At 41.2% G+C, this 25,834-nt stretch overlaps 1 protein-coding gene across 3 annotated transcripts in view; it reads left to right on the forward strand.

Moving 5' to 3' along the window:
• The window catches only part of chrna8 (cholinergic receptor, nicotinic, alpha 8), a 362,783-nt gene extending 357,277 nt beyond the window's left edge, over nt 1-5,506 (forward strand). For all 3 annotated transcript variants that reach the window (XM_059973862.1, XM_059973863.1, XM_059973864.1), the window contains one exon: nt 4,985-5,506. In XM_059973862.1, the coding sequence (XP_059829845.1) occupies nt 4,985-5,506 (522 nt within the window). The remainder of the gene's footprint in view (nt 1-4,984) is intronic.
• The last annotated feature ends 20,328 nt before the right edge of the window (nt 5,507-25,834 follow it).

Genomic DNA, 25,834 nt, shown 5'->3' on the forward strand with positions numbered 1-25,834 from the left:
GGGCATCCGCCCATTTAACTTTGGCCAGCTCATCCCTCATGGCTCCGTAGTCTCCTCTATTTAATTGCAACACTGACACCTCTGATCTGCCCCTATCCCTCTCAAATTGTAGATAAAAACTTATCATGTTATGATCACTACTTCCTAATGGCTCCTTTACTTCAAGATCACTTATCAATTCCTGTTCATTACACATCACCAGACTCTACTTCCCCTGTTCCCAAGTCACCTCTTGCTAAGGACTGAATCTCATTCCTCACCAACAGGGCTACCCCACCCCCTCTTCCCATATTTCTGTCTCTACGATAGCACGTATACCCTGGTACACTCAATTCCCAGGCCTGATCCCCTTGCAGCCATGTCTCCGTTATCCCAACAATATCATAGTTCCCCATTTTCATCTGAGCTTCAAGCTCATCTGTCTTATTTCTGACACTACGCGCATTCAAGTATAGAATTCTTAGCCCATTCCTCCTCTTTGCTTAAAACACTGTCTACTGTACCTAACCCAGCTCCTTGAACTTCCATCGGGCAAATTGCACCCTGAATTTTGATGACCTTCTCAAGATCACCCAAACCTTGTACACATTTAACCCCATGCACCTTCTGACCAACCCTCTGGATCTGGATCCCTGCCCCCTGCACATCTAGTTTAAACCCCCCCGAGCAGCACTGGCAAATACTCCTGCAAGAATGTTAGTACCCCTCCGGTTCAGATGTAGACCATCCCTTCAAAACAGATCCCAATGTCCCTGGAACAAAGAGCAATTATCCAAAAACCTGAACCCTTCCTTCCTGCACCATGCTCTCAGCCTCGTATTAATGTGCATAATCATTCTATTCTTCGCCTCACTCGCACGTGGCACAGGTAGCAATCCCGAGATTGTCACCCTGGAGGTCCTGCCTTTCAGCTTCACTCCTAACTCCCTGAACTCTCTAAGCAGGACCCCCTCACTCACCTTACCTACATCATTGGTCCCTACATGGACCACTACATCTGGGTTCATGCCCTCACTCTCAAGAATAGCCTGCACCTGATCTGAGATGTCCCGGACCCTGGCACCAGGGAGGCAACATACCATCCGAGACTCCCGATCTGCCCCACAAAATCTCCTATCTGCCCCCCTAACTATAGAGTCCCCTAAAACTATCGCTCTCTTCTCTTCCCTCCTCCCCTTTCTAGTTGAGGGTTCAACCTCTGTGCCAGAGGCAGGACCACTACAACTCATTCCTGGTAGGTCATCCCCATCAACAGTATCCAGTACGGTATACTTATTGTTAATGGGAATGGCCGCAGGGGTGCTCTGCTCTCTCTGCCTGCTCCCCCTGCCTCTCTGGACCGTCACCCATCTGCCTACTTCTTGGTTTTTTGGTGTGACTACCTCCTGATAACTCCTATCTATCTCTGCCTCACCTCCCGAATGATCCGTAGTTCATCCAGCTCCTGCTCCAACTCCCTAACTCGGTCTGATAGGAGCTGCAGCTGGACGCACCTTTTGCAGGTGTGGTCATCAGGGACAACTGTGTTGACCCTGACCTCCCACATACTGCATACGGAGCACACCACTGCTCTGTCTGTCTCCCCCATACCTGAACTGGATTAATAGAATAAGTCTAAAAAGCACCTAGCGACCTTACCTTCTTCCCCTCAGCGAGCAATCACACAGGCTTACCGAAGTCCCCTTACGCCGAAGCCCACTTAGCCAAAGCCCAGGACTCTGCTTCCACGGACTCCGCTGATGAAACCATGCTAGCTAAAGTAGCTCCCTCTGCCTTTCCAAGTGATCATTAATCCTGTCCCTCAGAAATGGAATACATTTGCCATTCTTCAGTTACCAGTACCTCAGCTTGCGGCCAATGAAGATTCAAAAGTCTCACCCAGAGCCCTAACAATATCTTCCCTTGTCTCCCATTTCAACCCGACAGAAATCTCATCCAGCACTGGGGATTTATCCATCTTTAAGCCACTGAGGCATCAAGTAACTTCTCTTTATTTATGTAGCCTTGCACCAGACTCCCATTTGCCTTCCTAAGTTCTTCACACATTTTTAGTGGAAATGTGGGTTAGTAAGTTTGAAGATTATATGAAGGTTGGTGGAGTTGTGGAGAGTGTAGTAGATTGTAGATTGCAATGGGACTTTGAAAAGGAGTCCTAGAACAGATCCCTGGGGGACAGCACTGTTTACCAACCTCCAGGCAGAATATGCTCCATCTACAACCACTCTCTGCCTTCTTTGTGCAAACCAATCTGTAATCAATCACCCACGACTGATTACAGCAGTAGCTCAGGATCTGAAACAAAACAATGTAGGGATCTTCCAGCAGCACGTGGAGAGAAACAGAACCAATGCTAGAGGTAGAGGCTGTGTATGAGAACTGGCTAAACAGATAAAAATATAAATACAAGAAAGTCTTCAGATGCTGGAAATCCAAAGCAACACACATACTGCTGGACAAACTCAGCAGGTCTGGCACCACCTTTGCAAATTAATAAACAGTTGATGTTTCAGCCGAGAGTCTAACCTGCTGAGTTCCTCCAACATTTTGTGTGTGTTGCTTTAAATAGATAAAACTGGTTATCTGAATTGTTGCAGCATTCCCAAATGGCTAATACTGCGCTGTTCTTTCAGCCTGCTTTGGGCTTTATTAGAATAGTACAGGAAGCCAAACACAAAGTAAGAGGAATGAATGGAGAATTAAAATGCCACCTAAGTAGAAATTAAAGTTTCCTTTGTGGACTGAAGGTGCTGGGATGGGGGGGGGGCACTTTCTGTAAAATCACCAAATTTATGTATGTTTTCTTTCTCCATTATGGAAGAGACCACATCCTGAGCTCTAATTATAATAATTAAATCAAAGAGGTGTGAGTGAATTGATGCAACACCCAGAAGGACTGTTTGGATCCCTTTATATCTCATCCCTAGTGGGAAGGGATGAGATAAAAAGGCAGGTGTTGTATCTCCTGTGGTTGCACAGAGAGTGGTGAAAAGGGGAGAGAAGACAGAAAGGGAAGAGTATGGAGTTGCAAAAAGATTACAAACTTCTGGATGCAGAAAGGGGAGGAAAAGAGAACATATACCCTTGGACTTCCATTGAATATTGAGTATTGAAATGGATGATTAAAAGTTTTGTCAGAATGATGGATTTTGAAAATGTACTGTCAAAAAAAGAGGGATAGAGGGTTTGAGAGACTTAAAGTGAGAAAGTCAGTGGTAAGTATCAGTGGCATAGTGGTTAAAGCAATGCAGTTACAGCTCAGAGCATTACAGAGTTCAATTCTGGTGCCTTTCTGTAAGGAGTGTCTGCACATCCTCCCCATAGAGTGTGTGAGTTTTCTCCAAGTCCTCTGATTTAATCCCACAATCCAAAGACCTACCGGGTAGGTTAATTGGTCATTGTAAATTATCCAGTGATTAGGTTATGGTTAATCAGGTCTGTTGGATGTTGCTGGATTGGTGGAACTTGAAGGGTCGAAAGGGCCTATTCTATGCAAATAAAATTAAAATAAAAGACCAAGTGATCACCAATAGTAAACCACATTAGCTCATACTGGGTATTTTAACCTGCTTAAAGTTAAGGTCAACCACTTAACTGGATTTTAGGGTTGCACATAGGCTGGAACAGGCAGGGAGGCTGGGGAGCAACAGGTTTCTTTCCCTGAACTTTGATGAATCAGAGGGATTTTACAATAATCCAATAGATTTATGATCGCTGTTATGGACAGTTTTATTTTAGTAATTAACCAGCTCCTGTGGTGAGTTTAAGTCCAGATCTACATTTAATTCCTCCAGGTTTCTTGATTACTAGCCAATAACAATCACCATGTTGTTGGACTCCACTGGAATCTCGGCAGTGTAGATTTCATTTTTAAGGCTCACTTTACCCCTCCCATAGTTATATGGCTTTCTTCAAACTATTATCTTCAAACTCCAATGTTTCATCCTCAACTAATGCAACTAAAATGGATTGTTTACACAAGTTAGGTGTTCCATTTCCCAAACAGTTGCTATTTGTGTACTTCAAAAATATCTAATAACATCATTAGATATTTAGTAAAGGTCCAATAAACAGCTGACTGGTTGCCCAGAAATCCCAAAGGGTTGGCATCCAGCTCACGGCAAAATATTTCTGATGTTTTCTTTAAACTTACAGCTCCTTATAAACTGCTCGGAGCCCTGTTTCCAGTATTCCTTATGACTGGGTCGCCATTTTTACATTCCCTTCAAACTCATGGCGATTTGTCTCTTATGTTCTCCTAGTCAGACCACATTTCATGTATTCTGAGCAGCTTCAGGCTCCGTATCTAAGAAAGGATATGCTGGTATTGAAGAGGGTGTAGAGAATGTTCGTAACCTGGAAATGAAAAGGTTGACATATGAGGGGTGTTTAAAGGCTCTGGACCTGCACTCATTGGAGTTTAGAAAAATGAAGGGAAATCTCACCGAGACCTACTGAACTTTGAAAGGACAAGGTGAAATGGGCCAGAGGGCAAAGCCTCAGAATCGAAGGACATCCCCTCAGAAGAAAGATGAGGAGGAATATCTTTGGCCAGAGGATGGTGAATCTGTGGAATTCATTGCCATAGATAGCTGTGGATGCCAAGACATTGGATTTACTTAGAACAGAGGTTGATAGGTACTTAATTAGTAAGGGCATTAAAGTTATGGGAAGAAGGCAGGAGAATGGGGATGAGAGGAAAAATGTCATGATTGAGTGGTGGAGCAGACTCGTACTATGTTTTCTGGGCCTGAAACATGCATGGTTCACTGAAAAGGAAACATACTATGGTGTAAAATTTAAATAAATGCATTGAAAGTGCGACAAGGTGTTTAAAGAACTAATATCCAACAGTCCAGAAAGTATGGCAGTCCAAGTCCAGAGTGTAGCAGTTCACCTGAATGTCCAGTGTGCAGTTGTGAAAGACTCTACCAAATTGTAAATTTGTTCCTCGTTTTGAACTATATCTCTCCTAACTTCCTGACAGGTGCGAGTGGTGCTGTTGAACTGGTGTGCATGGTTTCTCCGAATGAAGAAACCTGGAGAAGGAAAGACTGACATCCCTTACAGGCACAACCAACAGCAGCAAAACCTCAGCAGCAGCATGGAGATGAGCAGGCTTCCCAGGCAGCGCTCTAGCAATGGCAACATGATCTACGTTGGCTATCACACTGTGGAGAACCCATGCTGCCCTCCCTGCAGCGACTCGAGCCTCATGTGTGATCGGATCGCTTGTGCACCCACTGAGGACAATGGCATTGCACAGAGTGGGCTTCTGGTTGGCAGTCCTCCTGAGATGGGGAAGATTCTAGAGGAGCTGCAGTTCATCAGCAGGCGCTTCAAGGACCAGGACGAAGGTGAAGCCATCTGCAGCGAATGGAAGTTTGCTGCCGCGGTTGTTGACAGACTCTGCCTCGTAACATTTACCGTTTTTTCTATAGTTTGTACATTTGCCATATTGATGTCAGCCCCAAATTTCATAGAAGCTGTTTCTAAAGATTTTGCATGAAACATGATTTGTATGAGGGTGCCAGTGTAGCATAGCAGTTAGCACAATGCTATTACAGCTGGGCGCGTTGGAGTTTGGAGTTCAAATCTGACATCACCTGTAAGGAGTCAGTATGTCCTCCCTGTGGAATGCATGAATTTTCTCCAGGTGCTCCGGTTTCTTCCCACAGTCCAAGGACATACTGGTTGGTCATTGTAAATTATCTCATGATTAGCCTAGAGTTGAATCGGGGATTTCTGGAACAGCACAGCTCGATGGGCCTATTTTGCACTGTATCAGAATAAATATATAAATAAATCCGTGAAATCTCAGCAAATCTTCAGTGGTCAAAAATGCTAAGCTGAGTGTTCCATTACTGAGCAAGTCATTTCTCATTTAAAAAACATACATTGCTCATTTTCCTTCCATTTTCATTAAAAATAATATAAAAACAAATAATTTTGCACTTCCATTTGAAATCAACCATTCTGTTGTCCAAATAATTGTATGACTAATGATGTTTGCTAATAACTTTCAAACTTAATTACCAAAAATGATTTTGTGACAAGACTGATACAGCGATCACTTGCTGATTTCCAATTACCACAGACAGTCTACACAGTGGGGAATTGAAAATGGGCAGGAATCTTGCCTCTACAATCTGGTGACTAAATACTTCATCAAATAAAAGAAAACAGTATGACATTTGTCTCTCCCATTAACCTTCCAAAACAATTCAGTTGAGCATTGTACATTGATGCAGTTTCATCAGAAAATGTTACAGTAAATATTCTTTCTTTTTTAATAAAAATATAATCCTGAATTACAAGTTAAGAACAGAACAAGTAGGTCCATCATCATAATGGAAAATGGCATTTGAAACTAGTACCTGAACAGCTACATTCCTAATACAGTCATGATATCTTTATTTTTTAATACCTATCATTGATGGAAAGATTATAGTCTTTCCAATCAATTGTATAATATTCTCTTTAAATGTGTATATATATCTGGATAGCCTGTGTGACAACGCTGCAGATAGGTTTGAACTATTGGGAGGTCAATGTGACTGATAATCTGTCACTAGTGAGTTGTGTGACAGAACTAACACAATCTGACAGAAGGTAAAATCTATAGATGCTACAGAATCCATGACAAGCCAAATAAACTGGTGTTTGAATGTGGAATGCCAGTTCTACATCCATTCAATTTATGTACATATCCTGAGGTATTCATCGCAGACTCTATTAATAAAGATTATATGCAGTTCTCAAAGAGGAGCTCGGAGATTAAGGCAAAGTACAGTCGACATACCGTAGATCAGAAAAACATTATGTGATCATTGATTTTAAAGCTGCTCATATGTACACATTTCCAATGAAGCATGAGTGACAGTATTTAAAACAAAAACATCATTGACTATAACATATGTTAATAACTACTTAAATAAGACCAAAAAATACTGGGGATATTCACCAGGCCAGGCAGCATCATTTAAATGAATAACCTTTCATCAGATGACCCTTCATTGTGCTGAATGTCCGCAGCATTTTCGGCTTTTATTTAAGATTTCCAGCATTGATGGCATATTTTAGCTTTATTGCTAATAATTCCTGAGCCCTAAAGGCTCCTATAATTATTTGTCCCCTTCATTTTCTATTAGCCCATAGAGTATATAGCATAGAAACATAGCACATATCTTAACTGCTCTCTATTGATGTTCGTCTTGCATTAAATTTTCCTTCATTTATCCCAAAAGGCATCTTACTGCTCCATTTTCTTCATGCTCAGAGTCTCCATGCTATTAACTTCAATTTGAATTTGTCCACATGTAGGAAGTTCCACATACCAAATAGCTTCTGCATAAAATATTGCATTATTTTATTTGAACAATTATGTGCACCTGAATTCAACACTTCCCGATACTTCCTCTTCCATTTCTGCACTGTGATGATAGAATGACTTGCCTCTTCAAGAGTCACAGTATCATACAGCAAAGACTTGGGCCCTTTGTCTCAAATGGTCCATGCTAACCAAGATGTCAGCCAGACAAGCTTTTATCATTTGCTGATGCTTGTTCTATAACCTTCTAAACCTTTCCTGTCAGTGTACAATACCCGTCCAATGGTCTTTTTGAAAGTTTGTTTTAATGCCTGCCTCAACCATTTCTTCTGGCAGCTCTTTCAACTCCTTTTGCCCCTCAACTTCTGGTTAAATCTTTTCCCTAACCTTAAACTTGTACCCTCAAGTCTTGATTTCCCAACCCTGGGGGGAAAAAAACTAAGTACATTCACACATTCTATACCATCAGAATTTTATACACATACTGTGTATAAGACCACTTGCAGTCTCCTATGTTCCAAGAGAAAAAGGTTCTAAACTGTTCAGCCTCTCCCTATAACTCTGACCCTTCAGTCCTAACCATATCATTGTAAATCTTATCTGCATTATTTACAATCTAATGAAGTCTTTACTATAGCAGGGTGACCAAAACTAACCACAATATTCCAAGTGTCTTATACAAGCACAGCATAATATCCCAACTTCTGTACTTAGTGACGAAGGCCAGCATATCATAACTCACCTTTCACAGCAGCTTACCCTGAGGAACCTACCAAAGGCCTCATCGAAGTCCATATAGATTACATCCATTACCCTGCTCTCATTGACCTTCTTTGTTATTTCATCAAACACTTAATCAAGTTTGTAAGATTATGATTGTGCATGCTGCCTACCCCTAATCAATGCCCGACTTGCATGATGCATGTATATCTTCTCCCTCAGAATCCTCTCCAGCAAATAACTTACCACAGATGTTAGGCTTACTGGTATATACTTCCCCAACTCTGCAACTTATTGTGCCTCTCTTACAGTGAATGAACTGAAATTGGAAATTGGGGCTGTAAGGACACCATTAGTTATAGCACCTAGGCATTTGCAAGTTGGAGAGTGATATATTTTAGTCCTAACCTGTAGTAACATAGCTTGAAGCCAGTTTGAGGTGTAATGACACCATAAGGTGTGTTCTTGGAAGCTTGATTGCTTCTGTTAAAAAAAAAGATTATTATTTGATGTTTCTATTAAAAATGCAGAAAATAAGGTGCATACAAATAAATGTTTTGAAGAGGGCCAAATGAGAACTTAAAATGTTGATCACTGTTTCTTGTTTAGGCCACTGATCAATAAACCTATTAGTATGCCATAATTCGTCTAGCTTAGCCTGTCAGAAGCCATACTGTTACAAGGTATTAAAATGGGTTTCTCCTGCAATGTGCATTGATCCCATCAAATGGCTAAATCAAACAATACCCTTGGTGATCATTCATTTTGTAGTAAGTCTTGTTCTACTGCTAACTAGACTTTAGCCATACAGAAGTGTCTGGAATTACACAGTCATCCACTGTTACTCACCTTTAGGTATATTTGCTCAAAGCTTACATAAACCTAGCCTGATATGTTTGATGTTGTTTAAATTTCTGGTAAACTTGCTGGATTTTACTTTGGAGATTCCTTTCTGTCCACCTTTTCAATAAATGTGACAGTATGTGCAGCAAAGGATACATTTGATATATAGCTGACTATAACTATATGCATAATTAATGCTTGTTGATCTCCATTTACATCAGTGTTCATGCATTATACTGGTATTAAAATAAAAGTTAAATCATAGTCTCAGGTAGACTCAGGTGGATAAGATTGGTTGCTTTATACAATATCTGGCAAAACATTTCCAATATTTAATGAGTGCCTCATCTATTATGTAAGAAAGCATTAAAAGTAGCTGAAGATTTCATTTGTATCTAGCATATCATTCTTCCTTCTTTGATTAAAATTTACATGAGTATACATTTATGCTTGTCTGGAATTTTTCTGTCAATAAAAGTCAAGAATTAATCCACTTCAATTGTTTAATTTTTAATTATGGGCAATTTCGACAAATGGTGCATGATAGAGAAATTTCGAAGTGACTTTCAAGATCGGCAGCCTGAAATCCACAAGATACACCTAAAGGTATTCAAGAAACAAAATCTTTGCTGCCATTGTGATATCCATGAAAAATTTAGAATGCAGGTCAGAGTCATTGAGAATCTCATGGGACACCAATTCTGAGAGTTTCGGGAATCTGTTCCATGATAAATTAGTTCATCAGTGCACAAAATACACTTCAGCTTTTCAATTCACTGTATAATCTGTTCCATGATAAATTAGTTCATCAGTGCACAAAATACACTTCAGCTTTTCAATTCACTGTATAATGGAGCATTATGCTTCATTAACCTAACAAACAAAGACGAGTTACCCCGTCAAGCCAATCCTCTGAGGCGGACTAGGTGACTCTAGCTTAATCTGAGGCTGTATGCAATTCATTTGATTTCCTGGAATAATTAATTATCAACAGGAGAGTGATGGTAAAATAAAATATGAAGAAAATCTACCCTACAATATCAAGAAAGAAACAAAAGTTTTTTTTCAGATACATAAAAATTAAAAGAAAGGCAAGAGTGAACATGAGACAGCTGGAAAATTACGCTGTTGTAGCGGTGTGCTACACACAGTGCTGGAATAACGACAGACGGTGAGTTGCAGTTGCGTAAAAGATTTATTCAAACTTCGCGGCCTCGCTTTTAAGCCTTCCCGTTTCCGCCCTCCCCAGGCGGGAATGCTGTAGGGGATGCATATTCACAGTCCCTTCCCGCGTGTGGGCTTTTCCCCTTGCTGGTGAAGAAGGCCTGGCACCCTTTTTGGGGCCGGCCTCTCTGCCGGTTTTGTGAGCCGGTTCGAGTGCACTGGAAAGTGGGTCACCACACTGTTACTAAAGAGAATGAGCTTGGGAAACTGAAAGGTTTGAAAGTGGGCAAGTTCCCTGAACTGGAAGGACTACACAGCAGGGTTCTGAAAGTGGTTGCTGAACAGATTAGTAGTGATCATTCAAGAATTACTAGACAGGACTCAAAAATCACAAATATCACTCCATTCTCTATAAGGAAGAAAGGTAAAAGAAAAGGAATTATAAGTCAGTTGGCTTGACTTCAGTGGTTGGTAAAATTTTGGAGTCCATTATGAAGGATGAGGTTTCAGCATACTTGGAGATGCATGATAATACAGTCTAATGTCAGCATTATTTCCTTAAAGGGACATCTTGCTTGACAAATCTGTTGGTATTCTTTGATGAAGTGACAAGCAGGATAGATAGATAAAGGAGAGTAGTAGGTATTGTTTACTTGTATTTTCAGTAGGTCTTTGACAAGGTGCCACACACGAGTCTGATAAACAAGATAAGAGCCCATGGGATTATAGGAAAGAAACTAGCAAGGATATAAATTTGGCTGATCATCAGAAGGCAAAGAGTGAGAATAAAGGGGGCCTTTTCTGGTTGGCTGCTGGTGACTAAAGGTGCTCTCCACAGAATGGTAATGGGTCTGCTATTTTTCACATTATACATTAATGATCTGGGTGACAGAATTGATGGCTTTCTGGCCAAGTTTGCGTATGATACAACAGGTGAAAGCGCAGGTAGCTTTGAGTAAGTAGGGAGTCTGCAGAAAGAAAAGACCTTCGCAGATGAGGAGGATGGGCAAAGAATTAACAGATGGAATATAGTGTAGGGAAGTGCATGGTCATGTACTTTGGTAGAAAAAAGTAAACCATTTTCTAAATAGGCAGAGAATTCAGAATCAAAGGTGCAAAGGGACTTGGGAGCCCTAGTGGAGGATTTCCCACAGGTTGACTTGCAAGTTGAATCTGTGGTAAGGAAGGCAAGTAAATTAGCAATCATTTTGAGAGGACTAGAATATAAAGCAAGGATGTAATGCTGAGGATTTATAAGTTGTTGGTTGTAATTGAAATGGGTCCAAAGGAGGTTCATGAGAATGATCCTGGGAATGAAAGGGTTAAGATATGAAGACCATTTGATGGCTCTGCAGCTGTACTCACTGGAGTTTAAAAGAATGAGAAGGGGATCATACTGAAAGCTGCAGAATATGGAAAGAAAGAATGGACTTGCAGAGGGTGTTTCCAATAGTGTGGGAGACTAGGATGATAGGGCATATACTCAGAATAAAAAATAAACTCAGTCTATCTAGAACAGAGATGAAGAGGAATTTCTTTAGCCAATAGCTGGTGAATCTATGGAATTCATTGTCACAGATGGTTGTGGAAGACAAGACAGTGGGTAAAGTTGACATGGGAGCTGATAGGTTTTTGATTAGGAAGGGCATCAAAGATTAGAGATAATGGCAGGAGAATGGAAGTTAGGATTGAGAGGGATTAATAAATCAGCTGTGATCGAATGGTGGAGCAGACCTAATGGGATGACTGGCCTAATTCTGCTCCTATACCTTATGGTAGTAAAAGAAATATAATTTCTCAAACATCGGAATAATGTTACATCAGGTATTAAACAAATTACAGACATAAATTTGGATTTGAGCAATGCAAGCCATAGCAAAAAACTACAATTCCTCTGTGGAATTTTTTTCTGATTTTATAAATGTAATTGGGAAAGATGTCTATACTTTCTATACTATACTCTCTTGGAAAAACAACCAATAAAAATCAAAGAGCTCTTCCATTCTGGATATTCTCTCTTCTCCCTCCTTCTATCAGGATGAAAGTCCTAAAGCCTTTAAGCACATACCTCTAGGCTCAGGGACAGTTTCTGTCCCACTCTTATAAGACTAGTGAATAGGTCTCTTTGATGATAAGATGGTCTTTTGATCTTACTGTCTTAGACAAGGCATCTTGCACCTTATGTCTACTTGTGCTTTCTCTGTAACCACAACACTTTGTTCTACATTTCATTCATGCCTTTTCCTTGTCCTACCTCAATGCACTGGTGTCATGAAATGATCTGTACAGAAGGCATGCAAAACAAAATATCTCAGCCAACAATAAACCAATTACCAATACTTGAAATTGAAAATTGAGTGAAAATCAAATAAACTACAAATAGTGGAAATCCAAAATAAAAACAGAAAATGCTTATATTCAACAAGTCAGACCACATCAGATCTCCGTGTCCACAATGTCTAACTGTATCCATTCACCAAATGGCCAGATAACCTGGTTACTATCAGAGACATCTGCCCTTCATCCACCTTCCCTGCAACTTAAAGAGCTACTTTTGTCTCCTACCCTGGTCTTCAACCTGAAACATTAACCCTATTTTCTTCCCACAGATGCTGCCTGACATATACATGTGATCCTAGAGTATTTGAATATTCCTTTCTATTTTGAATATTTTTAAACTTTAATAATGTCTCAATTTCTTGATGTTCCTATTTTTCTCTTCTTGGTTTTTGGGTTACAGTCAATCTGAATAACATTAAAAAAGGACCAGTCCCAACACACTTGCATCCCCCATCAGGATCCCCTTAAGGTTATCCTTTCTTCCTAGAAAACAGAACTCCTCTACTAACACCTTCTTTATACTTACGAACATCACTCTCTCTTTTGACTACTCCTACTTTCTCCAAATCAAATGTGAGTTATGGGCTCCAGTTACACCTGCTGTTTTGTTGGCTAGTAGAGCAGATTTCACTCCCAACTCTTCATCCACTACATGGATAACAACAATGGTGCTACCTTATACATTTCACTACCAACTTAAGATGGCACTGGTTCCTCATGGCAACACTTTGCAGGCTGCTCACAACATTTCTAGATATACAGTACCTCTTCTGAACTGCTATCACTGTAATCTGTGGCTTGTATTTTCCTTTTTAAGTAACACTCTTTTAAAACATCCTAACAAACTAGTGATTCTATGATTCCTGAAGGACTGCAGGTACAGCAGCTTTAAGTGGATAAAGGTACTTCACCATGGCTGGAAGAGAGATCCGCAGGGAGGACTCCAAGCCAGACTTAACTTCCTCTAACCAGCATCTTGTTAGCAAATGTACATTTTCTGGAGAAGAAGATAAAGGACCTAAGGGCAAGATTGCTGTATTGGATATGAGGAGATGATGCATTCTTTGTTTGATGGAGACATGGCTCACCTCAGACACGCTGGATTCAGTGATCAGATTCAAGGGTTTCTCAATCTACCAGATAGAATGAACTGCTGGTTCGAAGAGGGTAAAAGGTGGGAGTCTGTGTTTCATGATAAACTCTTTGTGGTGCTTGGACCACAGTCTTGTCATACTCTTGTTCCTCTAAACAGGAACATCTAATGATTAAATGTTCTACATACCGAGAGTTCTCCACTGTGATCCTGACCATAGTTTACATACCACCAAAGGCTAACTTAATGCATCGAGTGCCATGATTAGCAAACCTGAAACAGCCTAACTCAATGCCTTTCAAATCTTTGCTGGGGACTTCAAACAAGCTTGCCTGAAGAAATCTCTGCCTCATTATCATCAACATATCACCTGCAGCAGCAGGGGTCCCAGCACACTTGACCACCGCTGTACCTTCCATTCCTAAGTCACATTTCAGGAAATCTGATCATCTGGCTATCCTTCTCCTATCAGCATACAGGATGAGGCTAAAGAGCAAGGAACTTCAGGTAAGGACAATGAAGAGATAGTCACAGGATGAAGAGGAACCATTATGGCACTTCTTCGAGTCAATGGACTGTGTGAAGTTTGAGGATTCATCAGAGGATCTGAATGATACGTCATGGTTGTCATAAATTTATAGAGTCAGTTGTGGATGAGTGTGTCCTTAAAAATCATTTTGAGTGTTCCCCAACCAGAAGCCCTGGATGAACTAAGAGATCTGCAATCTGCCAAAGGCCAGATCTGGTGACCAAGTTAAATGCAATGGGTCCAAGATGGAAAACCATCTCACATGCAAAGTGCCAATCCAGGACCAAAACTGAATCACAGAAGGATGCTCAACAGCTGTGGCAGAGCTTGAATGCTATCATCTCCTACAAGGAAAAAAAAACCAAGCAGCATACATGACAATAAAGTTTCATTCCTAGATGAGCTCAATGTGTTTTATACTTATTTTGACCAACAAAACATGGAGGCACCTTCACAAACTCCCACAGCCCCTGACAAACCTGTGATTTCAGTCTCTGAGGCTGACATGAGAGCGTCCTCCTGGAGGGTGAACCCACAGAAAGCATCTGGACCAAATGGGGTACTTGGCCAAGTACTGAAAACTGGCTGAAGTGTCCATTGATATTTCAAAACTCTAACTTCAGCAGTCTGAGGTATTCACTTGTTGTAAGCAGGCTTTAAATATACAGGTGTCCAAGGAGAGTGTGGTAACCTGCTTCAATGACAATTGAACAGTAACATTTACATCCACAGTGATGAAGTACTTTGAGAGGTTGGTAATGAAACATATCAACTCCTGCCTGAGGAATGACTTGGATCTGCTCCAAGATTCCCACTGTCACAATAGGTTAACAGCAGATTCCATTTCACTGGCTCTCCACCTAACCCTGGAACATCTAGACAGTGAAGCTGCATACAACAGGATGTTGTTTATTGACTACAGCTCATCATGTAATCCCATCAAAGCTAATCAAGACCTAGGCCTCAATACTTCCTTATGAAACTGGATCCTCAATTTCCTCACTTGCAGACCACATTCAGTTTGGATTGGCGACAACATCTCATCCTCAATCATGACCACCACAGGTGTACCACAATCTTTGCTGATGACACCACTGTTGTTGGCCAGCTCAAAGGTGGTGATGAATCAGTATATTCTGTAGGAGGGAAATTGAAAATCTGCCTGAATTGTACCACAACAACTAACTTTCACTCAATCTCAGCAACACAAAAGAGTTGATTATTGACTCCAGGAAAAGGAAACTGAAAGGTCATGTGCCAGTCCTGATTATGGGATTGGAGGTGGAGAGGTCCAGTAAGATTAAACTCATTGGTATTATCTTATCAGATGATTGGTCCCAGGATCAACACTTAAGTGCCATTACAAAGATGGCATTGCAGCACATATCCTTTAGACGTTTGTGGAGATTCATTGTGTCATCTAAAATTTTGAGAAACTTCTATAGATGCAAGTGGAGAGTGGACTGGTTGCATCATAGCCTGGTATGGAAACACCAGCGCTCTGGGATGGAAAAGCCTACTGGATACTGCTCAGACAATCACCTTTGAGCACATTTGAGCACATCTACATACATCAAGCACTGTTGTGGGAAAGCAGCATCCATCATCAAGGAACCCTCACCATCCAGGACATGCTCTGTTCTTGCTGCTGCCATCAAGGAAGAGACACAGGAGTCTCATGACCCACACCACCTGTTTCAGGAACAATTATTGCCCCTCAACCAACAGGATCTTGAATCAGAGGGGATAACTTATCTCAACTTCATTCACCCCATCACTGAACATTTCCTACAACCTATAAACTCACTCTCAAGGACTCTTCATCCCATTTTCTCTTTTTTTTCTTTTTGTATTTGCACAGTTTGTTATCATTTGCACATTGATTGTTTATCAATCTTGCCTGTGTTTTTCATTGACTCTTTTGTGTTTCTTTGTATTTACTGTGAATGCCCACAAGATAAAGAATCTCAGGGTAGGATATGGTAACATATATATACTTTGAACTTCCATGTTGCTCTCAAATTCATTTGGTCTATGTCTAACACCTCTCTTGCCTTTCCTGATTTCACTGTCTCTCAACAAACAGACCATCCACTTATGCTTATTACAAATCTGGTTCCTACAACTACCTAGACTACACATCCTCCAACCTTGTCTCTTGCAAGGACCTATTTCTTTATTCTCAGTTTCTCCGCCTCAAATGTATTTGTTCTCAAAATGAGGCCTCATGCAATGTCTTCCTTTTTCAGAAAATGGGGCTTCACTCCTATTGATTTTGATGGAGCTTTCAAATGCATCTCCTCTATTTTCAGTCTATGCAGCCAGCGCATTATTTTTCAAAATAACAGCAGGTACATTACCAGCCACATCTTCCCCTCCTTACTACTTTCAGCCTTCTGCAGGGACCACTCCTTGACTCCATACTCTATTCATTTCTCCTTCCCTTCTTTCCCCTGTCCCTACACCTCATCCGTCACTGCCATTCAGGGCCCTAAACAGCTCTTCAAAGTGAGCCAAACATCCAACAACATTCTCACTGCATTCATTACGGCTGTTGTGGCCTCCTCTGTAACAGTGAGAGCAAGCACAGACTAGGCAACCACTTTGCCGAGCACCTGCACACCACCCACCATAGCTTCCTGAAGCTCCCAGATGCTAGCCACTTAAATACCCCTGCCGAAGGGTTTTGGCCTGAAACATCAATTGTACTTTTTTTCATAGATGCTGCCTGGCCTGCTGAGTTCGTCCAGCATCTTGTGTGTTGCTCGGATTTCCAGCATCTGCAGAGTTTCTCTTGTTTGTCATTTATATACCACCCCCCCCCCCCATTCCTACACCATGATGTCTGTCCTTGGCCTCTATTGCCAGAGTGAGGCTGAAGGTAATCCAGCGGAACTTGACCTCATATTCTACCTGGGTAGTTTATAGCCCAATAGCACGATGCTTCCAATTTCAGGTAAACTGTTGTTTCTCTGTTCCTTTTCTCTCTCTCTTCCTAATCTACCTATTTCATCCCATATCCATCCCAGACCCTTCACCCTGCTTCTTCCACTCATCCACCCTATTGTTCCTATTTCCCCCTATGCTTTACCTATCAGATTCCATCATCCGGAGAACCTTGTCACATCCCACTATCACCTTCAAGCCACTGTCACTATTCCTACTCTTCCCTTATCTATCTGCCTATCGTCCCTCCTCAACTGGATCCACCTATGCTTGCCAGCTCTTGTTCCACTGCTTTCCCTCCCCTCTTTCTACTGACTGCCTCTCCTCTATCTTTCAGTCCAGGTGAAGAACCTTGAACTAAATGTCAACTGTCCATTTCCTTTCATATATGCTGCCTAGTCTGCTGAGTCCCCTCAGAGTCTTATTGCTTTTACTACAAATTCCAGCACCTGCATTCTCTTCTGTCTCTATTCATAAACCCCGACTCTTACACGAAAGTTTGCTCTGGTGTCTACAAGCTAACATTAAATATTCAAGTAAGTATACTCATTCCTATTGAGCTTGTTAATTGGTCCAACAGATTGCTGCTGTTATCATTGTTGGTCAAATAGCTCTTAAGATTAGAAAATCATTTTGAGAGAATTATTTTGGTTAATTACTTTTCATTTGACACATGAAGCAACCCATGACCCAGCAGGGTGTCTCTTTTCCTCCATTGCTGAATTATCACTGTGACGAGATCTGAAGGATTATCCAGAGTTGACTGTTCCTTTAAAAAGAGAGAGAGAGAGAGCGAACAGCGTGTGTGCTATTTCAGCAATGGAGAGAGAGAGAAAGTCTGTGAGTTGCCTTGGAAACTGAAAGGCGGAACTTTATGATGGACAGCTGGTGTTCAGCACTTGTGGGATATATACAAGGTCAGCTGGCTTTGTAATCAGACACACGACACGCCAGGCACAAGGAAGACACTGACACTGGTTGAGCTTTATGTGCCCACGACAAAGGCGGGGTTTTTGCTCACAGTGTGGACAAACGAGGGACCGGTGGGGAGATATCGGTGTGTTTAACCCTGGCCTGGGTTGATAACTCCACCACAGAAGACGGTCTCCTTTTTCTGGTCATAGTCAGTGACTTTAATAAGTTTTGGGAGCAGGAGGATGACTTGGAAGATTCGATGGCATCAGCACTAGATGGACAAAACAACCCCCTCTCCCTCTCTCTCTCCAACTCTATTCAGTTCAAATTCCAGAACTGAACTGACTTCTTACCATACCACCATAAGACTGCATCATCTAATCACCTGAGCTGGGAGAAGCTGGGGAACTTTATTTACTTACTTATATATGCATATACTTTGCTAACTTGTTTGCCTTATCTTGTTTTATATTACTTTATCACGTAGTTACGAATGAAGCAGTGTTCATAGCGGAAGACTCAGACTCCAGGTGTGTCCATTTGTGCTAGTGCTTTTTAACCCAGTTGTACCATCAGCTTTAAAACAATGGATGGAAATGTATTAGATGTTTACATGCTAATTAATATCATCAACTGAGGTATTCAATGACATAAAACATGCAAATTAAGATCACATGCTTTATCTGAATCCAGTTTGAATTAATGTTGAACACACTTTAAATCTGTGATGTAAATTTTCCATCTCATTTTGGATATCAGCTATTAGGCAATTTAGTATTTAAAACCATACCACATATACCACATAATCAAAATCTAACTAAGAGCATTCGTCAATGAGTTTGCAGTGCTGGTATTGATCTTTTCATTTACACATGAAAAATAGGGCAATAACTGTGACCACAGTATAAATGAAGACACAAGCTTGAATAAACTGTCAAAGAAAATTAAACCAACCCCAAAAGGAACTTTCATTTTCAGGTACCTCCCACCCACTGTAGATAGGTGATCTAAATATTTCAGTGGGACACAAATGGTTATCAGACTGGAAACATGGATTAAAAATCAAAAAAAAAACTTGATATACTGGAAATTGGGATTTAGCATCAATTTCAATTCCAGGGAACTACTTTCATTGTTTGTGTCAGAACTGGTTAAGCCTGTATTGGCAATATTTTTTCTCTCTGTTTGTTGCTGACTGATTTGCTGGAAATTTCTAGAATTCTCCTTTTGATTTCATCTCTCTCCACAGATCTGACTTAGATTTCACAGCTTTTTACTATTACTATTTTTGGTTTCTCTCTAATCTATCAGCCAATGAATCCATAAACAGTGAAATTATCACAGCAGTCATGGCCTCACTGAATCAAAGGTATACTTTATCCCTCCCATCCCTCATTTCACTGGAACTTAAAAGTAACTACTTTTTACTTTCCTAGTTATACTGAAAGACCCTTGATTTGAAAATATTAACTCCATTTCTTTACCCTGACCTGGAGTGTGTTTCACACATATTCTATTTTTATTTCAAATTCAATTCCCATCTTCTTTAGTTTATTGATTTTCACTAAACTTAATTCTCCAGCTGGTTAAAGTAGTGACGTGATATGCAGTATGTGACAAGTCTCCTGACAGTAATTCAGTTTAACATTTCATCAACATGACAACATCTCTCATCACTGCACTTCAAGTTTTACTTGGATATTTTCTACTCAATACGCTGGATAAGGATGTAAGTTCTCTTGACTAAAGGATTCCAACTCCTGAATTCTAACACTCCAGATGCTTTTTGTTTCCCCTTCACTTTCCACTAGTCCCATCTCTCCTTAGAGTTTCTCTCGCTGTTTTTTAATCTACCAGTTTGTCCTCAACAGAAATCGTAGCTTTATCCTTTATGTCCCCATGACTATGAAATCCTTATGAAAAATTTACTTCCTTGAGACAGTGATCTCATGCAGCACAGCTCATTGGATACAATTAATTATTCAATTTCAGAATACAACTGAGAAGCACAGTGGCTTCCAAGATCTGTACAGTTAATAGAGATGTCTTAATGTGACTGAATAATTTATTGCTTCTTAAAACTGAGGGAAACAATGCCAAACTTCACACCGGTCTCCTTGTAGGAAATGTAGCTGCCAGTCAGGGATACAGGTACATGTAAGAAAATGGGTTCTCAACTCCCAATACCAACTATCTTGCTGGCAAAGTATAGCTCTAGCAAGTAAAATTGAAGATCTCAGAGCTAGGGCTCTGAATCAGAGGGACATTAGGACCGCTTGCATCCTTTGTTTCATGGAATCCTGGTTAACCTCTTCTATACTAGATGCAGTGATTCAGAGTAATGGGTTCACTGTACACTATCAGGATAGGACTGTCAAGTCCCTCTAAAGCAGAGGTAGAGGTGTATGCACAACTGTGCCAGTGATATCCCAATTCTGCTCAGCAGACCTGGAATATCTCACAATTAAGTTCCATCCATTTTACCTGACATGGGAGATTTCAGTGATCATTTTGATAGTGGAGTACATTCCACCTCAGCCCAATGTCAAACAGGCTCTAGGTGATCTGAGCAATCAAATCAACGTGCATGAAACAGCACATATATCATTTTGAGGAATTTTAACAAGGCTAGCTTGAAAAAGTCACTAAATAATTACCATCAACAAATCACTTGTAGAACCAAAGGAAACAACACACTAGATCACTGTTACACCACCATCAAGAATTCCTACTGTGCTATTCCACGTTCTCACTTCGGAAAGTCCGATCACCTGGCTGTACTTCTACTCCCTGAGTATAGGCAGAGACTGAAGTCTGCAGTTCCAGTGGTGAGGACCAAAAATGTATGGACAAGGGAGGCACAGGAGTGCTTACAACTGCTTTGAATTGGTGGATTGGACTGTATTCAGGGACTCATCTTTGAATCTGGATGAGTTGTTACCGACTTCATTAAATCCTGTCTGGATGACTGTGTGCCTATGAAAACTTACTGTACATTCCCAAATCAAAATTTGTGGATGAAACAAGAGATTTGTCATCTGCTGAGGGTCAGATCTGTGTTATTTAAATCTGGTGACCCAGGTCCAAACAAGAAAACCAGGTATGGCTTGCAGAGGGCTGTTTCAAGGGCAAAGAAACAATTCCAAACGAGGTTGGAGGCAACATCGGACGCACATCAACTCTGGCAAGGTTTGAAAAACATTATTTCCTACAAAGTGAAACCCAATAGCATGAATGGCAGTGATGTTTCAGCACCAGATGAGCTCAATACATTCTATGACCACTTTGAAAGGGAGAATGTAACTATAGCTGCACCCAGTAACCCTGTGATGTCCATCTCAGAGGTCGATGTAAGGCAGTCATGAAGGAGGGTGAATCCTTACAAGGCAGCAGACCCCAATGGAGTACCTGGTGAGGCTGTGAAAACTTGTGCCAACCAACTGGTGGGAGTATTCAGCTCCACCTTGGGTACTACGCTCTGTAATATCCAAGACATCTTCAGGAAGCAATGCTTCAGAAAGGCGACGTCCATTATTAAGGAGCCCCATCAGCCAGGATATGCCCTCTTCTTATTGTTACCATAAGACCGTAAGACATAGGAGCAGAAGTAGGCCATTCTGCCCATCGAGTCTGCTCTGCCATTCAATCATGGGCTGATCCAACTCTTTCAGTTATTTCCCACTCCCCTGCCTTCTCCCCATACCCTTTGATTCCCTGGTTAATCAAGAACCTATCTATCCCTGCCTTAAATGCACCCAATGACTTGGCCTCCACAGCCGCTTGTGGCAATAAATTGCACAGATTTACCACCCTCTGACTAAAGTAATTTCTCCGCATCTCTGTTCTAAATGGATATCCGTCAATCCTGAAGTCGTGCCCTCTTGTCCTAGACTCCCCTACCATGGGAATTAACTTTGCCATATCTAATCTGTTCATGCCTTTTAACGTTTGGAACTTTTCTATGAGATCCCCCCTCATTCACCTGAATTTCATGGAATACAGCCCCAAAGCTGCCAGACATTCCTCATACACTGACCCTTTCATTATCCTCAGGAAAGAAGTACAGAAGCCTGAAGGCACACTCTATGATTCAGGAACAGCTTCTTCCCCTCTGCCATCCATTTCCTAAATGGACATTGAATCCATGAACATTACCTCACTACTTTTCAATATATATTTCTATTTTTAATCTATTTAATATACACATATATATTCAGTGTAGTTAATTTACTTATTTTTTTCTTTCTATATTATCACATATTGCATTGAACTGTTGCTTTGTTACCAAATTTCACGACACATGCCAGTACTAATAAACCTGATTCTGATTCTGGTCTGAACCAAACCTGTTACTGGGATCATCTTTTGCTGCCTTCTGGTGCAATAAACCTATATGCCCGACTATGGACCTTTTGCCCTATCCTCTTGGTCTACCTGCAGCCCTTTCTCTGTCCTTTAATCTTCTCTCGATTTGTTATCTCTAAGTACTGTTGAGCATTGATTTTTTTTCTCACAAAAATTACCTAAATAAGCAGCACTCACTTCTATGGCAGTGCTTACATTTGGCAAGCTGATCTTTATTGCACATATATCTGATATGCCCTCATGTCTTTGGGAGATCTTTCCTCCTAAACCTTCAGCCAAAATGTCTCACATCTGCATGTTGTTCATGACATCTTCCTACAAGCTACCCAAACAACAGAGCCCTGGTAGAGTTAATGTTCCAGCCTGCCACCTTTCTCCTCTTACCCCACTTACATCGAATTGGATTGAACTGACTTTATTTCTTACATCCTTCACATACATGAGGAGTAAAAATCTTTGTTACATTTCCATCTAAATGTGCAATGTGCAATCATAGTAATTTATAATAATTGATAATAAATAGAACAATCAATGGAACATGGGAATACACTCAAGTCAGCTTGAGTTAATCAATCTGATGGCCTAGTGCTGGGGTCGGCAACCCGCGGCTCTGGAGCCGCATGCGACTCTTTCATCTCTGTGCTGCGGCTCCCCGTGGTTTGTTAGTTTTTGAAATGTAATTCGAAATTTGAAGATTATGGTGATCTTGTACAATCTAAATAAAACATTGTGGCGACCCCATTTCCTGGCACATCTGAACCAGCTCACAATTAGCCACCATTCCAGCTAAGGGAGATAGCCTACGGGGGTTTGTGAGTACATGTCTTTTGGAGCTTCCACACCCACGGGGGGCGGGTTGAGAGAGGCTTTAAAGCAAGGCTGTTTAGTTCGAATAAAGTTATCTTTGACTGCAGTGTCGTTATTTTAGCGCTGCGTGTAGCACACCGCTACAATGTGTTTTTTTATCGCTATTAATATACGTCACCACTGCCAATGCCTGACACCCGCCAGTACGCAATTTCTTTTAATTTTTCGATCCAAGGTAGGCTAACTACGGAGTAACCTTCAACCCAGCGTCTTTTTTTTCAGAGTTCAAAATGTTTTTCTTGCATGCAGAAATGTAATTTCGTTTTCTCTGCAGGAATTCATCAATTTCATAAATGCAACACATTATAGTTTGTTTATACATAGCATAAAAGCAAAAATAACCGTTGTATGCAGTGTTATTTCATTTTAAATGTCAAACGGGTTTTGTGGTTCCCAGTGTTTTCTTTTCTGTGGGAAATGGGTCCATATGGCTCTTTCAGTGGTAAAGGTTGCCGACCCCTGGCCTAGTGGAAGAAACTGTCCCAGAGCCTGTTGGTCCTGGCTTTTATGCTGCAGTACTGTTTCCCCGATGGTAGCAGCTGGAATAGATTGTGGCTGGGGTGACTCAGGTCACCAATGATCCTTCAGGCCTTGTCTTTGTCTTTGTAAATGTCCTGAATAGTGACAAGTTCACAACTACAGCTGTGTAGGGCTATCTGCACCACTCTCTGCAGAGTCCTGCGATTAAGGGACATACATTTCTCATACCAGACAGTGATGCAGTCAGTCAGGATACTCTCAATTGTGCCCCTGTAAAAAGGTCTTAGGATTTGGGTGCCCATACTAAACTTCCTTAACCGTCAGATATGAAGAGGCACCATTATGCCTTTTTCACCACACAGCTGGTGTGTACAGACCACATGAGGTCCTCAGTGATGTGGCTGCAGAGGAACTTAAAGCTATTTACCCTTTCAACCCCAGATCCATTGATGTCAATAGGAGTTAACCCAACTCCATTCTTCCTGTAATCCACAACCAGTTCCTTTGTTTTTGCAATGTTGAGGGAGAGGTTGTTTTCTTGACACCACTGTGTCAGAGAGATTACTTCTTCCCTGTAGGCCACCTCATTATTGTTTGAGATTTGGCTAATCAATGTAATGTCATTGGCAAATTTAATTCGTAGATTAGAGCTGTGAGTGGCGACACAGTCAATGGTATACAGGGAATAAAGGAGGTGACTTAGTACACAGTCCTGAGGGGCTCCCTGGGTTGAGAGTCAGAGGGGTGGAGGTGAGGGAGCCCACTCTTACCACATGCCAGTGATCTGACAGGAAGTCCAGGATCCTGCACAATGCAGGGTGAAGATCAAGGTCTCTGGGTTTCCTGTCGCGCCTGGATGAAATTATTGTGTTGAATGCTGAACTGTAGTCTAGGAACAGCATTCTTACGTGAGCATCCTTCTTCTCCAGATGTGTAAGGGTGGTGTGTAGACCAGTGGCTATTATGTCATCTGTCAATCAGTTGTGTCAGTAGACGAATTGTACGAGGTCCATTTTTGGTGGTAGCAAGCTGCAGATGTAGTCCTTGACCAGCCTCTCAAAGCATTTGCTTATTATTGAGGTGCATGCGATAGGATGCCTGTCGTTCAGGCATGTTACCTTGGTGTTTTTTGGTACAGGGACAATGGTGGATAATTTGAAGCAGGAAGACACTCTACACTTGGAGAGGGAGAGATTAAAAATGTCTGTAAACACACCTACCATTTGTGCTGCTCACATCCTGGGTACTTGCCCTGGGATGCCATTCGGTCCCACAGCCTTGCAACTGTCCACTCATTGGAAACATCTGCTTACCTCGGCCTCAAATATGTCCAGGTTGCAGCGGTGGATCCGTGCTCACTGTGATCACTTCGGGGAAGATATGACCTGTACAAAAAGGACAGGTTACATCGGGTTTAAGCTAATTTGGCAGAGGGTTGGGAACTGGAGTTATAGGACTGACAGTGGAGCAATTGGTTTGCAAGTCAATGCATTGTGTAATGAGACTGTGAGGAAGGGCAGGCAGGTCCTAGGGCAAAATTGCAGTCAGTTGGATGCATTGAAATGTAAATGTAAAATGGGCAAAAAATCAAAAAGTTTGATAAATAAAGGACTGGTGTTTTATTTGAATGCACACAGTACTTGAAATAAGGTAGATGGTCTTGTAGCGCAGTTGGAAATTGATAGGAATGAATTGTGGACATTGGCCTTCCTGATTTCTTTAAGTGCTCTCTGTAATTTCCTATATTTCATAAGTACCTCGTGTTCCCTCCTGCCTATACCTAGTTTTTCTTAACCAGGGCCTCAATATCTCTTGAAAACCAAGGTTCCCTCAACCTGTTATCATTACCTTTTATTCTGATAGAAAGAAATAAGCTTTGCACTTTCAGAATTTCACTTTTGAAGGCCTCCTGCTTACCAAGTACACCTTTGCCAGAAAACAGCCTGTTCCAATCCACACTTGCCAGATACTTTCTGGTACAATCAAAATTGGCCTCTTTCCAATTTAGAACTGCACCGGATGGAAGTGACCTATCTTCTTCTGTACTTACTTTGAAACTCTTGGCATTATGGTCACTAGATGCAAAACGTTTCCTGATACAAACTTCTGTCACCTGGCCTGTCTCATTCCATAATAGCAGATTAAGTATTGCACACCCTCTCATTGAGACTTCCATGTACTGATTAAGGAAACTTTCCTGAACACATTTGACAATGTCTATCCCATCTAACCCTTTTACAGTAAG

This window comes from Hypanus sabinus, chromosome 7 (assembly GCF_030144855.1).
Source record: "Hypanus sabinus isolate sHypSab1 chromosome 7, sHypSab1.hap1, whole genome shotgun sequence".
Classification (NCBI taxonomy): domain Eukaryota; kingdom Metazoa; phylum Chordata; class Chondrichthyes; order Myliobatiformes; family Dasyatidae; genus Hypanus; species Hypanus sabinus.